A 14,802-nucleotide genomic window follows, 5' to 3' on the forward strand; every position below is an offset into this window, starting at 1 on the left:
AACAAGCTGAAGGGATTTAAATAACAATTATTAAATTTTCATACATTTAAGAAGGAAAAGATTGAGATTTATAGCTGTGATTTGAGAAAAAAGGAAACAGAGTTCATGCCCACCTTCTTTGTTGATCTTTCCAATGACTGTAGAGTGTGCATGCTGAAAGAACACATGAACCTTTTTCTTTGGAAACCAAGTCCATATTTGCATAGGTTACTATGGGAGGAAATTAAGAAATAAAAAGTGTAATTAAGGGATTAAGTTTTATTTCTAGAAGAAGTCCATTGGATTCCTAATTAACCACTAATATTTTGGGATTTAGATTATCACCAGCCCAGCCTTTAGCAATTATAATAGCACTGCATGATGCACAGGACCTTTTTAAAAATGTAGCTTTTAAATCCATGCACTCCATAATATGTGAGCCAAAAACCTCAGGACTTCCCCTTTCCAAAATAGTGGCATATTTATCTCATGGCTACTTACTGTTAGGGGCTCTTATTCTCTCAGGAGCTAAGGAGAATTCCTGGGGCAGCTTAATCCACTACCACAGATGGGGCTCCATCCTCTTTCAGCTGGTTGCAGGCCCTAGACTTTTACTGTTCAAGGTAACTGGCTCTCTCTATACAATTAGTTGGAAAAAAAAATCTCTGGTGAAGGTGAAAGAGCCCTGGAAATAAGGCAGGCCTGGCCCCCATCCTTGATGCCCCGTGGTCAAGTCCCTAATCGTTTGTGTGATCTTAGATAAGTGAGTTACCATCTCTGAGTTACTTCAACTTTCAAATGAGGGGGTTGAACAAGATGCTATGTGGGGGTTCTTTCCAGTTCCAGAATTCAGACTCCATTTTCAAGTTGTGATCAGACAGCGGATGCAGCATGAATAAAAGCTGGCGTACGTCGTGTGACTATAAAATAGTATGGCTGATGTTCTTGTCAACATGACTCGAAGAGTCAGCTTGTTTAGTTTTTAGTGATACATTTTACACTGGGTTGAGTTTGTACAATCAAACAAAGTTAAGCTCACAGGCTCAGTGGCATTCGTGATCATTAGTGTGTCACATGTTACTTTTAAACAGCTGCCACAGTTTTTAGTTTTTTTCTCTCATTGTATTAGTATCTAGGCAGTCAGGATCAGGTTAGCTGTCAGGATCGGATTTCTGTTGTCAAGTCCACAATCTTGGATGGAGCTTCTAGATAGCCAAGTAACAGATGGTGATGCCTGTCCCAGAACAGACACCAAGCTCCATCCATCTGCCCTCCACACTCTTTCCTCCCATTCTGCCAGAGGAACCCTAGGATAAAGGGGCTTAGGCATGGGAATAATGCTCTGGGAGAACAGATGAGACGGAAGGATGGGAAGGAGCAGAAACAAAGGACAGGTGACGAATAAGGAAGGAAGAGATCTGCCATTTGTGACCCTTCTTAAGGTCACAGCAAGAAGCCAGTGGGGTCGTGGACAGCTACCGTGGGACAGCTACTCCCCAGCAGCTCTGCCTCCTTTCCTGCCTCAAGGAAGCAGGGAGAAATGTCCAGAGCATGGAAATAGCTCTTCCCAGCCAAGCACCACTCCCTACCAGGCCTCCCCACCTGGTTTACTTTCATGGCTGGCATTTGACACAGCCTGATTTATAGGAACTGACGAAGTGACCGTTCTCAAATTCCCTCTTAACTTGGGATGCCTCAAATTCAATTAAAAGGAGATGAACACAGAGTGGGAAGAACTTGGAGAAATAATAAATTCATATGAATGAGTTTCAGAGTGTAAGTCAATCCAATTCAAACACCTTATTCTGGCCTTTGCCATCAGGAACTTTCCACCACGGCCTGGTAATAGATAGAACTCTTGCTTTTATTTGTTACGAAGCCATGCCACTGAGAAGCAAGGTGGTTTAGGAAAGGGGAAAGGCACTAGACACCTGAAGGCAAAAGGGTGTGTCACTGAGAAGGGGACATATTAAGGGGAATTTGAAGTCATTTAAGCTCCTTCAAATGTAACAATTTGGCCTAGTCCCATTTTATCTTAATCTACATGAACTCAAGGAGGTGTGCACTATGACATATTTCCTGACCTGCTGGCTTTCAAAGGCACGTACCTAGGTGGAAACTCCCCACACCCACCCTAAAAACCCCTGCCAGTTGGAGACTTGGGTTTAGCCCCACTTGATAAATGATGGGCCTCTTTGCTCTTATTTCAGACTTGATTCATGTCAGTTTTCTGAAGGCCTCAGTGTAATGCAAGAGGTATACCTGGGCACCAGAGGCGTAGAATCGGGCCCACAATCCTACCCGCATTATAAGGATTAGATGATTGGGTACACATAAAGCATTTTGACTATGCCTAGCACTCAGCACATGCAAACTCTCATCATTATTGTTGTTTTTATTGTTGTCTTCAATAAAGGGCCCAAATCTCACTCAGCCAGCATGGAAAAGATGTTTCCCCCATTCTGCCAATGTTAATTCTACTTTTTAACAAATTTTTCTGACATGGGCTGTTGTTTAAACTTTTTGGATATTGGTGTACGCTAAGTGGCCTTAATAAGAATGGTAGCTGTCATTTATATTAACGGGTTGAGAAAAAATGTATAATACCACATTGCCTCCTCATGTGATCTCTGGCAGGTGTTGTAGGACTCAGATATTAACTTTTAGGGACACTTTGAAAAACGTACATTCTTCTTAATTATATTTATAGCTTCCTCTATCCTTAAATGAAGCTTTGAATCCTGTAGGTTCTTTGACATACTTGCTTTTTGTTTGTGTTAAGTAGAAGTGTGGCTGCCTTGGGATATTATGTGGGTAACCCTAGGCTCTGTCTGCCCTTGGCAGTTTCTCCACCTGACCCTTTCACAGACTCTAGTGAAATTTATATCTGTCAGAATAGGATATGCACCTTTACCGTTACATAATTTTGCAATGACAGTGCTGTTTATGTTAGCATTGTCTCTAATATAAGCAGTGAAATATTGTTTGGTTTAGCCTCTAGCCTAGCATGGAAGAATGGTGATTTTGGTTTTAAAAAGGTTAAACTGCATGTAAACACTGTCATTGCTGCCTTTTTTACTAACAAGGTGAACTTGAGTCAGAAGATACTTGAATCTGGTTCACTTAGAACTCTATTTTGTTTTATAAATGAAGAGAGTACTTAGCCCCAATAAATGTTCTTATTGGGGGTTGTAAGCCTTTCCCAGTTTTAACGGTGTCAGCCTGGCCATTGTAATACTCCCAGGAGGCCTGGGTCAAATGTCACCTCTCCCAAGGTCAGTGCAGAAAGCTCTGTTGGTCTCAGAGAGGAGGCCATGCAGATTCCCTGTGCCCTGAGTTTACTTCTAGCCTAAGAAGGAAGCTGTCATTTTTTTTCTCTTCTTCTGCTGGTGCCGTATCTGTTGACATTTGTCAGTGTGTGGGTCAGGCTATTGAAAATCTCTCCTTGAAGGAAATAGTCAAATTTGTCCTAAGGGAATTTTACTACTTCCTTGATGGAAACCAGTGGTGTCAAGCCCTGCGGGCTAACCCCAGCTTTGGCCTCCATAGCATTCAGGATGTTTATTAGAGGATGTCCTTGGGATCAACACCTGCAGAAGAGAAGAGGAAGAGGCAAGAGCGTGCCGAGAAGGCAGGCTGGGGTGCAGCCCATCAACAGCCTCCATCGGCCCCAGAAAGAATTGGGGAATTGGAGTGGCCTTCAGTGTTGTCTCCCATCGGGGCAGGATGCACCAGACTTTGATCCTCCTCCACAATTGCTTATTGGGTGTGGGGTGCCTGGGAAGGGTGTGACCTTGGGCGAGGTGGCTCTCTGCGACTCTGGCAATCTTAGAAGGGGCTGAGAGCCAAAGACCGTCTGTTGACAGTATTCCCAGCCTCCTGGGCAGCAAGTCCCTCTTTGAAGGGGACATTGGTTAGGGCACCCAGTGTCCATCACAGTTCATTTCATAATGGTAGTTTGGGGCCACTGAGAACACCAAGTTGGCCAAGTTGGGGTCAGCACTCAGACCACAAGATCTCCTCTGTAGGATTCCAGTATCTGCGTTGTGGAAAATAGATTGAAAAGCAATGCAAGAAGTGATACAGAATCTAAAACAATTAGTAGGAGAGTTTAACTTAATGCAAAACATGGAAACAAAAGGAAAACAAAATTTAAAATAAATGACATTTGTAACATTAACATGCTATAGTTACTTGGTGAAACAACAGTGCACAGTTTTAGGTTTTAAAGGGGGGTGATTTCATTTTGCCCTAATCTGTTGAATTTGGTAAATCTTTTGGGTAAGTCTGTGTTGAAAGAAGCAGCATCTACCTTTGAATTGACCGTTCTCCATGCAGTTTTTACTTTTTAAAGATGGCTGTTTCCAGGGACATGATTTGACTAGTGTTAACATCTGAATCCTTGTACTGATGAATGGTTTTATATTGTATTCTACAAATGCTGAGACTCTTTTTTTAATATTCCAGATATTGATGAATGCAGCACCATTCCTGGAATCTGTGATGGGGGCGAATGTACAAACACAGTCAGCAGTTACTTTTGCAAATGTCCCCCTGGTTTTTATACCTCTCCAGATGGTACCAGATGCATAGGTAGGTTTAATTACAAACAGCGTGCATGGTTTGTATAAGTCAGTTCCATAACAAACAACTTTCTAAACAAGCTTGTTAAGGGGCACATATAATTGATCAGTTGAGGTAAAATGTACATTTTTGGAAAAGTGTTAAACAGTTGACTGCCCTCTTAAAGAACAGAGGCACCTTGTGGTCTTTTTTGGAGACGTTTTGCCTCCCATAAAAGAGGGATGATCCAGGAGACCTTACAGATATCTTCAGTCTATTAATTACTGTTGTAGTCATGCAGCATTAAAGCTTGAAGCCATCCCAGGTGTCTCTCTCTTTTTACCCCCCACCCTCAGTCATTCCCCGGAACCTATGTTAATTTGGCCCGAATTTTTTCAATAATCTCTTAATTGATCTCCCTGCTTCTTGGCTTCTATACAATCCATCTTGTCAGATTTATCTTCCTAAAATAGTGGTTTGATTAAATATACTCTTGCTCAAACCCTCGGTAGTTTTCCATTAGGACTTAGAAATTAGTGGTTTTCAGTCTGTGTCCAATGGATCCTTCAAGTGTTTCAAAGCCCTCGAGGGCTGCAGGGATTGGGAAGGGCACAGAGAAAGGGGAGAGAGCTGAGTGGAAAGGGCTCTTGTCCCCCCACACTCCCACACACATTCTAGGCATAGCAATTTCACTTTATCTGCTGTGAGTGTTAGGCTTCCATGTCAGGTATCAATTAAATAAGGGGTTCTATTGTTTAAAAAATAGATTTGGCTGGGCGCAGTAGCTCACACCTGTAATCGTAGCATTTTGGGAGGCCAAGGCGGGCAGATTGCCTCAGGTCAGAAGTTCAAGACCAGCCTGGCCAACATGGTGAAACCCTGTCTCTACTAAAAATACAAAAATTTGCCAGGCGTGGTGGCGGGCACCTGTAATCCCAGCTACTCGGGAGGCTGAAGCAGGAGAATCACTTGAAGCCAGGAGGCAGAGGTTACGGTGAGCTGAGATCACGCCACTGCACTCCAGCCTGGGCGATAGAATGAGACTTCATCTGAAAAAAAAAAAAAATAGATTTGACAGCTGCTGGATTTAACAATTGTTAAGACTTCTTTAAAAGTGCAGTGTTCTAGATTAAAATTCAAGTTCCAAAGTGCACAGTCTGATATTTAAGGACTTTAAGAGAGCCTCAAACTACATGAGGATTAACACATATTTACATATCAGATGGTTCACATTTTAAAAGTTATTTTCTTTTTATCAAATATATCCATACTAACTTTTTACAAAGGAGGAAGGGAAGGGAACTAAGATTCATGGATCACGGGGTATGAGGTGTTTTCTGTAAATTACTGACTTGATGTTCATTTCACAGCAGTATTGTAGATGAGAAGCAGCTGAGATTGAGAGAGGTTAGATAAATAATGGCCCAATAGTTTAAGTGGTTAGTGAGAGAGGGATCTGGGATTCCACCATGACCTGAGTGCACAGCCCAGACTTCCCTCATTTTGCCTCCTACCCCTCAACTCTGGATGCAGTTCACTCTTTCTTGCCAGATCCCTAGGCCAGCCCCGTTTCTTCTTTGGAACTCTGTTATGCCCATAATTAGCAACTTGTCATACAAAATGATCCAAGTGACCTTTCTGCCTTCCCCGGTGCTCCTATTTCCCTCCACGGTAAGCAACAGAGACCCCCAAAATTATCCCTAGTGATGAGAAAATACAAATAGCCCCTGACAGTATAAACAAATCTAAGGCTTGTTCGTAAGACAGTTGTTTGGAATGAGCAGGTCTCACCAATAGAAAACCCCCTGTGTAGATAGTGGTATGCAGTATCTTCCATGCATATTTCTTCTAACCATAAAATTCCAACTGCCACCTTCTGCCACCACATTCTGAGACTCTCAGACCTCCCAGCCCTGAGCTCCCTTTGTGTTCTAAGCTCTCTTAGTATTATTTTATTTGTTGTTCTGTGATCTTCCTGTGGCATTTGTAATACTGCCTGTAGGGTTGTCTTTTTATATTGTTGTGTTCTCTCTCTTCGACTCCTAGGAGTCATAAAGATGTCCTTTCCCTAGTTCGAGCCTCACAACTCCTAGCTCCTGGTTTTACACAACCATGTTCATGACAGGTTAGGAGAGGCCTTTTGACAGGCTAGGACGACCTGCAAACACCTATTTAATCCATAATATATTTGCTTCGATATAATGTGATTTCTGGGTCCTGAGAGTAAGGGCCAAGTGATTCAAAAGGGGAGAAAAGAGTAAGATTTCCTCCTCCTTTTCTGCCAGATGTCTTGGCCAGGGCAGATTTAAAATGGAAGGTGTTTGTGGTTCCTTCTGTGACCCTTTCTGTCCCCTTAGCTTGGCTCCTGAAGGTCTTCAAGTTATTCTACAGCCACCCCTTACCCTCTGTACAAAGTGACATACCACCACAACGGTTCCCCCCCACTTGGTGTGGCACTGCTGCCTAATGAAGTGAAAAACTTCAGGCTGGTGTGTCCTGGGGGTCATTTACACCAAATGATTTCTGATTTTCAGTTTTTTCCTTCCTTTACTTATTAGCCTGTAGGTTTTCATTAAAATTATAAGTTATATAAATGTGTATTTTTAACAAAGGTGCTTCTTCAGCAAAAAAATAAATTGGAAAAATTATTATTATATGTGCAGGTGCCATCTGTAAATCAGGGACTGCCAGTAACCCAAACTTGATCTGTAATTTTTTTTACCCCCAACATTCACCATTTTGATCAAGAGTTTGTGACCCATTGATTTAACATATAAGTCAGCCAGATGGGCAATAACATGCTATCATAGTTGATTTGCAAAATAATAGACATTAGCCCATTAAGCTTTTGTCATTGGCAACTGTAGGCCCTAGTTTTGCTCTGAAAGATAGCCCATGCTGAAAATTATATGTACAAATTCCATAATTTGGTCAAGTGTTTACACTGGGTTTGACCACCGAATTCATTTGAAGCTGGGATATAAGCCAGTTTTGAATATCTCTTCCCATTCTCAACAGTCTTTGGTTTTCATGCACCAAATATTTACTAATTCCGAAGTATATAAAGTATTAGTGGTTTTAAGGCATTACAAATTAGAATGTAGGAAGTTCAATTTCTCTGCCCTCTTGACGGGGGAGGTACCACCTGAGGCTTCACAGAGAGCATACTTGTCTATACTCCCTCTCCAGCCGTTTATCCTGGACCAGGCTGGAATAAAACTTGTTCTGCCTCTTTGGTGAAACTATTAGTCTGACCAGAGGTACAGGAACTGGAACCACAAAAAAATTCTGGAAAGCACATTTATACTGGCTAGTGGTTTTAAGTACTTTTCGGAAATAATCTTGTATCCTTTAAAACTGACCCATAATTTTCTTTTATGGTTTGTCTAGGTTTGTTTTAGCCTTCTTCACTTGATGTTAATAATTTAAATGTTTCTAAATTAGCCTTCTTTTTATTTTATTTCATTTTATTAATTTATTGAAACCTCAAGACATGAGGGCTTTGTGTTCTTAAGAATGATGTAAATGATAACAATTACAGGTATGACCCTCTTTGAGAAAACTTGAAATTTAATATTCAGACTTACAGGAAACCCAGGGATGGATTTTTGGCTATGAAAGATCTTTGCTTTACAAAAGGATTTAACCCTTATATTCCTTTAAATCAGTGGTCCCCAACCTTTTTGGCACGAGGGGCTGGTTTCGTGGAAGACAGTTTTTCCATGGACTGGGAGGAGAGGATGGTTTCAGGATGATTCAAGCACATTACCTTTATTGTGCACTTTATTTCTTTTATTATTAAATTGTAATATATAATGAAATAATTATACAACTCACCATAATGTAGAATCAGTGGGAGCCCTGAGCTTGTTTTCCTGCAACTAGATGGCCCCATCTGAGGGTGATGGGAGACACTGACAGATCATCAGGCATTAGATTCTCATTGGGAACATGCAACCTAGAACACTCGCATGTGCAGTTCACGATAGGGTTCACCCTCCTATGAGAACCTAGCGCTGCCACTTATCTGACAGAGGCGGGGCTCAGGCGTTAATGCCAGCAATGGGGAGTGACTGTAAATACAGATGGAGCTTCACTCATTCACCTGCTGCTCATCCCCTGCTGTGCAGCCCAGTTCCTAACACGCCACATACCAGAACTGGGGATTGGGGCCCCTGGGGGTTAGAGACCCCTGCTTCAAATAACGAGCATATTGACAATACTATTTGCTTTTCAAATTTTAATTTTATATGATCTCTGTAGAGATATAGTTTACTTGAAGAGAGGTACACCCTCAGCACATGTCTGGCGGTAAAGGTGCTTTGCATTTTGCTACCTGCCTTCACTGTTTCACGGTAATATCTCAAAGGCATATGGAGCAGTTAGGTTTTCCTATGTCACAAACTCTTTTGGCAACCCAGAGTTGCACTGCAATGTGTGGGATGTCATGACAGTTAGACATGATGTAACCCAATAAAAGTGATATAGAAATGTGTCTTACCATGTTGCTTTGAGAAGATACTTTCTGCCAAAAACAACAACAAAATCTTTCTAGAGCTATCGTATCATATAGGACTAAGAACTTGGAATCATGTGCCATTTCGAAGTTATAAATAACTAGTATCTTATAAAATCTGTTAGGGCCCCAAGACAAAAGGAAATCTTGATTAATAAGCACTGGATCTAAATGTGAAGTGGCTCATTCTTCAAAAATAACAACAACAACAAAAACTTATGTCTGACTGTCACAGTTGCAGTCTGGAAAATAAGAAAGATCTTGTAGAAATGTAGACTAAATGTTGTTTTAAAATAGATTTACGTAAATATTTTCCTAAAATGGCTCGAATTAAGCAGTTTGAAACCAGTCTCTCTTCAGCATAGAGACATGTCTTTATAAATAATTAACTGTCACTGCTAGTGATTTTCTTAGTCTCTCTTTTCCTATGGCACACATGGTTTTAATCGTTCATTCCCACCTTGGGTATGTAATGTGGGACTTCAGCCAAGTGCACCAGCACACAGGGGCAAAAGGTGTGAGACCAGGGATTTCTGACTGAGCACTGTTCCTGTGCAGCGCTTGCAGCTTCCCTTCTGGGGGGCAGAGGTGTGAGTTAATCCTGCCGTAGCCCAAGTGTGAAGTATGGAGCTGCTGGGGCAGGGGAGTGTTGTTACAAGTCTGATCTCAGTGATGTGTGTGTGTGTGTGTATGTGTTTCTTTGTCCTCAGATGTTCGCCCAGGATACTGTTACACAGCTCTGACAAACGGGCGCTGCTCTAACCAGCTGCCACAGTCCATAACCAAAATGCAGTGCTGCTGTGATGCTGGCCGATGCTGGTCTCCAGGGGTCACTGTCGCCCCTGAGATGTGTCCCATCAGAGCAACCGGTAAGAGCCCTTCCAGTTATCTGCAGAATATCCCGTCCCAGCCCTCACAAGCCCAGTGGCAATGTGCATGATGCAGATGTAATGGAAACCTGGGTAAATGAGTAGACTCCAGGAAATATAAGAGATGACGTCCAGGGAAATTTCCCTAGAAAATGCACACGGTAAAAAAAGGGGTCTGTACAAAAAGTGCTGTTTTCAGGTACTGCTTTTTACTTAGCTGGCTTATTACTACTAAACCGAAACCTTTTGGGGAAGTACTTATTCTCATTTTAGTACTTAATGGCTCTCATGTAGTACTCAAAAGCTCAGCAGAGTAAAACTCAGCTTTCAGAATATTTCAGGTAAGTTGTTCAGGAGACACATTTCCTTTTTCCTAACATTGGACTCTTTCCTTCCTGCTAAGTCCTGCTTATTTTTTTTTTCCTTCACAGTATCTCTTTTATCTGTCCATTTTTTTATTTCCATTAGAAGCATATTTTCTCTAGTCTGGACTGTTCCAGTAGTCTCCTAACTAGTCTCTGAAATCCACCATTGCCATGTACCTTTCCCAAAGTATGAGTCAGTGAAGTTCAGTTTAAAAAATTGTGTCTAGGGGAGAAAAAGGAGACACCTTTCGACTAATTGAGCCTATTTCGAAACACCATGTTGTACACAATGAATGCATACTATTTTTATTCGTTAGTTTAAAAATACATAACTAAACAAATACATAAATACAGCACACTTTCGTTAGTCCAGAAAGATGTCCAAAAATATTTCCCCAGGATGAACTCAGGCAATATGTAGTGGCCAGTTCACTCCATTTCTTGCAAAGAACATTTGCTACTTAGCACAGCATTTAGAGTCCCCAAATCTAATCCCAGTTCATCTTTTTAATTCTTGTTCTTTATAGTAGTTTAAATTATATGATTGAGTTTTCATTGCACCCAATCTGAGCATTTCTAAATTCAAATTGGTTTTTTTTCTAAAACTTCTTGCCAGTTGAGGCTCTTTCTCCCTACTCCTGCCATCCTTGCCTGTTATATATCCTCTCGTCTTGTTAAGGATCTGCTCAAACATGACCTAATCCATGAATGTCCCGAGGTAGCCACAGCTGGAAGTGCTCCCTTCTTCCTTGTGCTCCCGTGGTTCTGGCTGGTACTATCACTATGGCATGAGTCCCATATGTGTGTTCACATCTTGCTGTTTTACTGGTTGATCAATCTCAGTAGGAAATCTCATTCATTATTGTAGTCTCGTATTTCTCATGCTTTTTACACTTCCACAGTATTTAGCAAAATCTTGCTTATAGGAGGCATTCAAATAGAGAGAGCAACTTATTAGGCAACATCTTTCCCACCAATTGAGCATATTTCAAAACATCACATTGTGCACAATGAATATATACAATTTTTACTTGTCAATTAAAATAATAATACATAAATAAACAAATACATAGATGAAGTTTACCTTCCTGAGTACAGTAGGGGACCGTTTAGTAGATCACTGTTTAGAAGCACATGACTTTCTACTAAGACAAGGCTTAGGTGCCAGGAGAATGGCTTTTAAAATGCATATGTTAACGTAGGAATCAGCAGCTTTGATGTGGATTCCTTCCTGTGTTGAGGCTTTGAATAGAGAAGAGAACTAGAGCAGGTTTAGGTGTCTGCAGGAAGACCTACTTTGGGACAGTTGGAGCAGAAGACCAGGTTCTTGTGTGTGGCTTTACAGGGAGCTGTCCTCCCAGATATACCACTGAGAGATGCACAGCCCTGAGAGGCCTTGGGCAAAACAGATTTATAGAGCAAAATAACTTGCAGGTAGGTTTTTGTTTGTCCAAATGTTCCAGTACCAGTGCTACAGAGATCTGGGCCCTTACAGAGAGTGATGCACGAAGGATTTTAGATTGGCCAGCTTTTCACTCTTTAAAAAATAAATCAGCATCATCTTGGGTTAAGTGGAAATAGGAAAGATGGACATCAGCTTAACAAAATTAGCCCCACATTGCTGATGCTGAATGTAAAGGGGCAATGAGAAGATTACTAATCTGTAAAAAATAGGAAGAAATATAGGATTCAGTCTGATACACTTTCCTAGAGAGGTTAAGATGAATTTAATGGCATTCTTAAAGTAAAATACCAACCTAATTAGCAGAAATGCTGATAAGCTATTCAATTTCTTTTCTATAAATTCAAAAAGTCTTAAAAAGAAAGGCTGAATTGGTACCTACAAATGCTTGGAAGCAAAGTGAGTTCCTTAATATAACTGTCATTTAATTAAATTAACACATAGTTAATGAATTCCTGTTATGTGCAATTTGCAGGGCAAGGCTGAGAGTGGGAACTAGTCATGAGTTAGAGATGATCCCTGACTTCAAAGACTACATAGTCTTAGTGGTGGGAATTTGGTGAGAGCAGGTTCCCAGGGAATGATGGATATGGCACGTAGAGATGATAAATCTATAGGAAGAATCACTGTTGGTTGACAAACAGGATTGTGACGTCCTGAGTCAGGGAAGCATGAACAACATAGAATTCCTTTACAAATACATTCAAGTACGTCAGTATCTCTGTAATTTGAAATTCCAGTTAAATCGTAATTAAAATGCTGTAAGAGAATTCTCTGAAAACATAAACTTGACCTGAGCTGGAAATGTCAAATATGAATGAAGAAATTTTAGAAACAGACCAGAAAGTACCAACAGTACTTTCATATTTATCCTCATGTAAATTGGCAGAATGTCCCGTGAGGTTGAAATATGAATGCATTTCAGTAAGACCTATTACTGTCTGAAAATAAGTTAAATTTTAGTCTGTAAGGAAAAGAAAAATATTAGTCTAATTTCTGCTAATGGCTGAGACTAGCATAGAAGTTATCCATGAGAAAATCACTGTACAACTGTGAAAATAAAATTACCAACATCCTAGCAAGAGAGGAAAAAATGAAATTTTAAAGTCACATAGGTTACTTATAGAAGGCAACTATGATAAAACATGGCTATTTGTAGGCAACATGAAAATGAATAAAATAACTACATCCTTGGAAGCCTGGATACTGCTTAAAAACACCTTTCTGGAAGCCCAGAACAAATGTGTTGAAACCTAAAGATGATTTATTTGATAAAGACCTGACGCTGTGAAAAACAGTAATCATCCTAAAAATGTAGAATCATAGGGAAGCAGATGATGAAGTCAGGATGTCCTCATTCAGAGGGTCACTGTGCAGCATTCATACCAGACCCGCCACCCCTTGGTATTTCTCCTCCCTTATGGGCCACTTCTCCATTGATATGCTTTCTTTTACAAATCAGTATTCTTCAGGGTTCTGTCTTTGTACTCCCCTCTCTTCCCCTTCCACACCGCTCTTACGTGAGCTCATCCATCCCCATGGCTTTGAATATCACCTCTCTGTACTGATGACTCTGAAACTCACGTCTAGCCTTGATTCCTCTAAGCTTCACACTGTCTTACAACTGCGAAGTGATAGCTCCACTTGGATATCTGATATCTCAAAACTCATATGTTCAAAATGGAACTTGGTTTCTACCCACCAAACCTGCTACCACCATGATTTTTCCCATCCAGGCAAGGGCACCAACATTCACCCAATTGCTCAACCAGAAAACTAGGAGTCATTCTTGACTTCTTGTCTCCTGAGCTCTGACACTTACTACTTCACTGAGCACTATACATTTATCTCAAAAACGTACTTCACTGAGCGCTATACATTTATCTCAAAAACGTACTTCACTGAGCGCTATACATTTGTCTCTAAAATGTGCTTCAGATTTGTCCACTTCTGTCCAATTCAATCACTGCCTCCCCCATCCAGACATCATCATCTACCCCTTGGTCTTCTGCAACAGCCCTGCCTCTCTGCAGTAATGTTCTTCACGTGTTGTAATTGTAAGCATGATCTTCTGAAAATGGTCATCTGATCATGTCCCACCCCTGTTGAAGACATGCAGTGGTTTTGCACGCACATAAAGTAAAATCCAAACTTTTTAATGTATTCTGTAGAGCCCTGTGGGATCCACAGGTGGGCTTGGATGGAGAAAGTAGTACTTTTATGTTTTCCTTGAGGTGAATTTTGATACAGATAAAGACTCTGAGGTTTTGGGAGGAACATGGTTTTGGATTTGAATTATTGTTCCGGAGTGGTTGCTGCTGCAGGTATTAAAAATGGGAATCCAGTCAGTTGGTTCTTTTTCTTTTCTCCAATTGACCTGTGAATGTTGAGGATCAATCTTATTCAAAAATATCTTTAAAAAAATAAGGATGCCTTCTATGGGCCTATGATCATAAGCTACAGCTCAGCTGTTGTGTTTTGTTTTGTTGTGTTTTTCCAGAGGATTTCAACAAGCTGTGCTCTGTTCCTATGGTAATTCCTGGGAGACCAGAATATCCTCCCCCACCCCTTGGCCCCATTCCTCCAGTTGTCCCTGTTCCTCCTGGCTTTCCTCCTGTACCTCAAATTCCGGTCCCTCGACCACCAGTGGAATATCCGTATCCATCTCGGGAACCACCAAGTAAGAATTCAAAAATCATCTAGTTATTATTCTTGCATTGTTCAAGTTAACATTTTTTATTATTTATTTATGCTGCTTTAGTCATTAAATAAATTTATAAATTGTTATATTAATTTTTGGTTTACATGATGTTATCTGTATCTATATCGTCTATATATCTCAATTTTCCTATTGCATAGAGAAAAACGGGAGGCTTCCTATTCTCCAGAGATTAATGTCTTTTTGTTATTGGTGTTTTCAGGCAACTATGGGAGAGTTATGGGCGATAGTTAAATCTGATTCACAGAAAGGATTAATAGAGGAGGTATAAAATTATACTTTAGGTTATAGAGCTTGCAAGGCAGTTTTATAAGTAGTTCAATACCAAT

The 14,802-nt window shown here is 40.7% G+C and overlaps 1 protein-coding gene across 4 annotated transcripts in view; it reads left to right on the forward strand.

The window, feature by feature from the left end:
• Positions 1–14,802, forward strand: part of FBN1 (fibrillin 1) — a 336,957-nt gene that overhangs the window by 215,170 nt on the left and 106,985 nt on the right. For all 4 annotated transcript variants that reach the window (XM_055279034.2, XM_055279039.2, XM_055279035.2 and 1 more), the window contains 3 exons: positions 4,447–4,572; positions 9,769–9,927; positions 14,255–14,434. In XM_055279034.2, coding sequence (XP_055135009.2) covers positions 4,447–4,572; positions 9,769–9,927; positions 14,255–14,434 — 465 coding nt within the window. The remainder of the gene's footprint in view (positions 1–4,446; positions 4,573–9,768; positions 9,928–14,254; positions 14,435–14,802) is intronic.

Source organism: Symphalangus syndactylus, chromosome 5 (assembly GCF_028878055.3).
Source record: "Symphalangus syndactylus isolate Jambi chromosome 5, NHGRI_mSymSyn1-v2.1_pri, whole genome shotgun sequence".
In the NCBI taxonomy this organism is placed as follows: Eukaryota; Metazoa; Chordata; class Mammalia; order Primates; family Hylobatidae; genus Symphalangus; species Symphalangus syndactylus.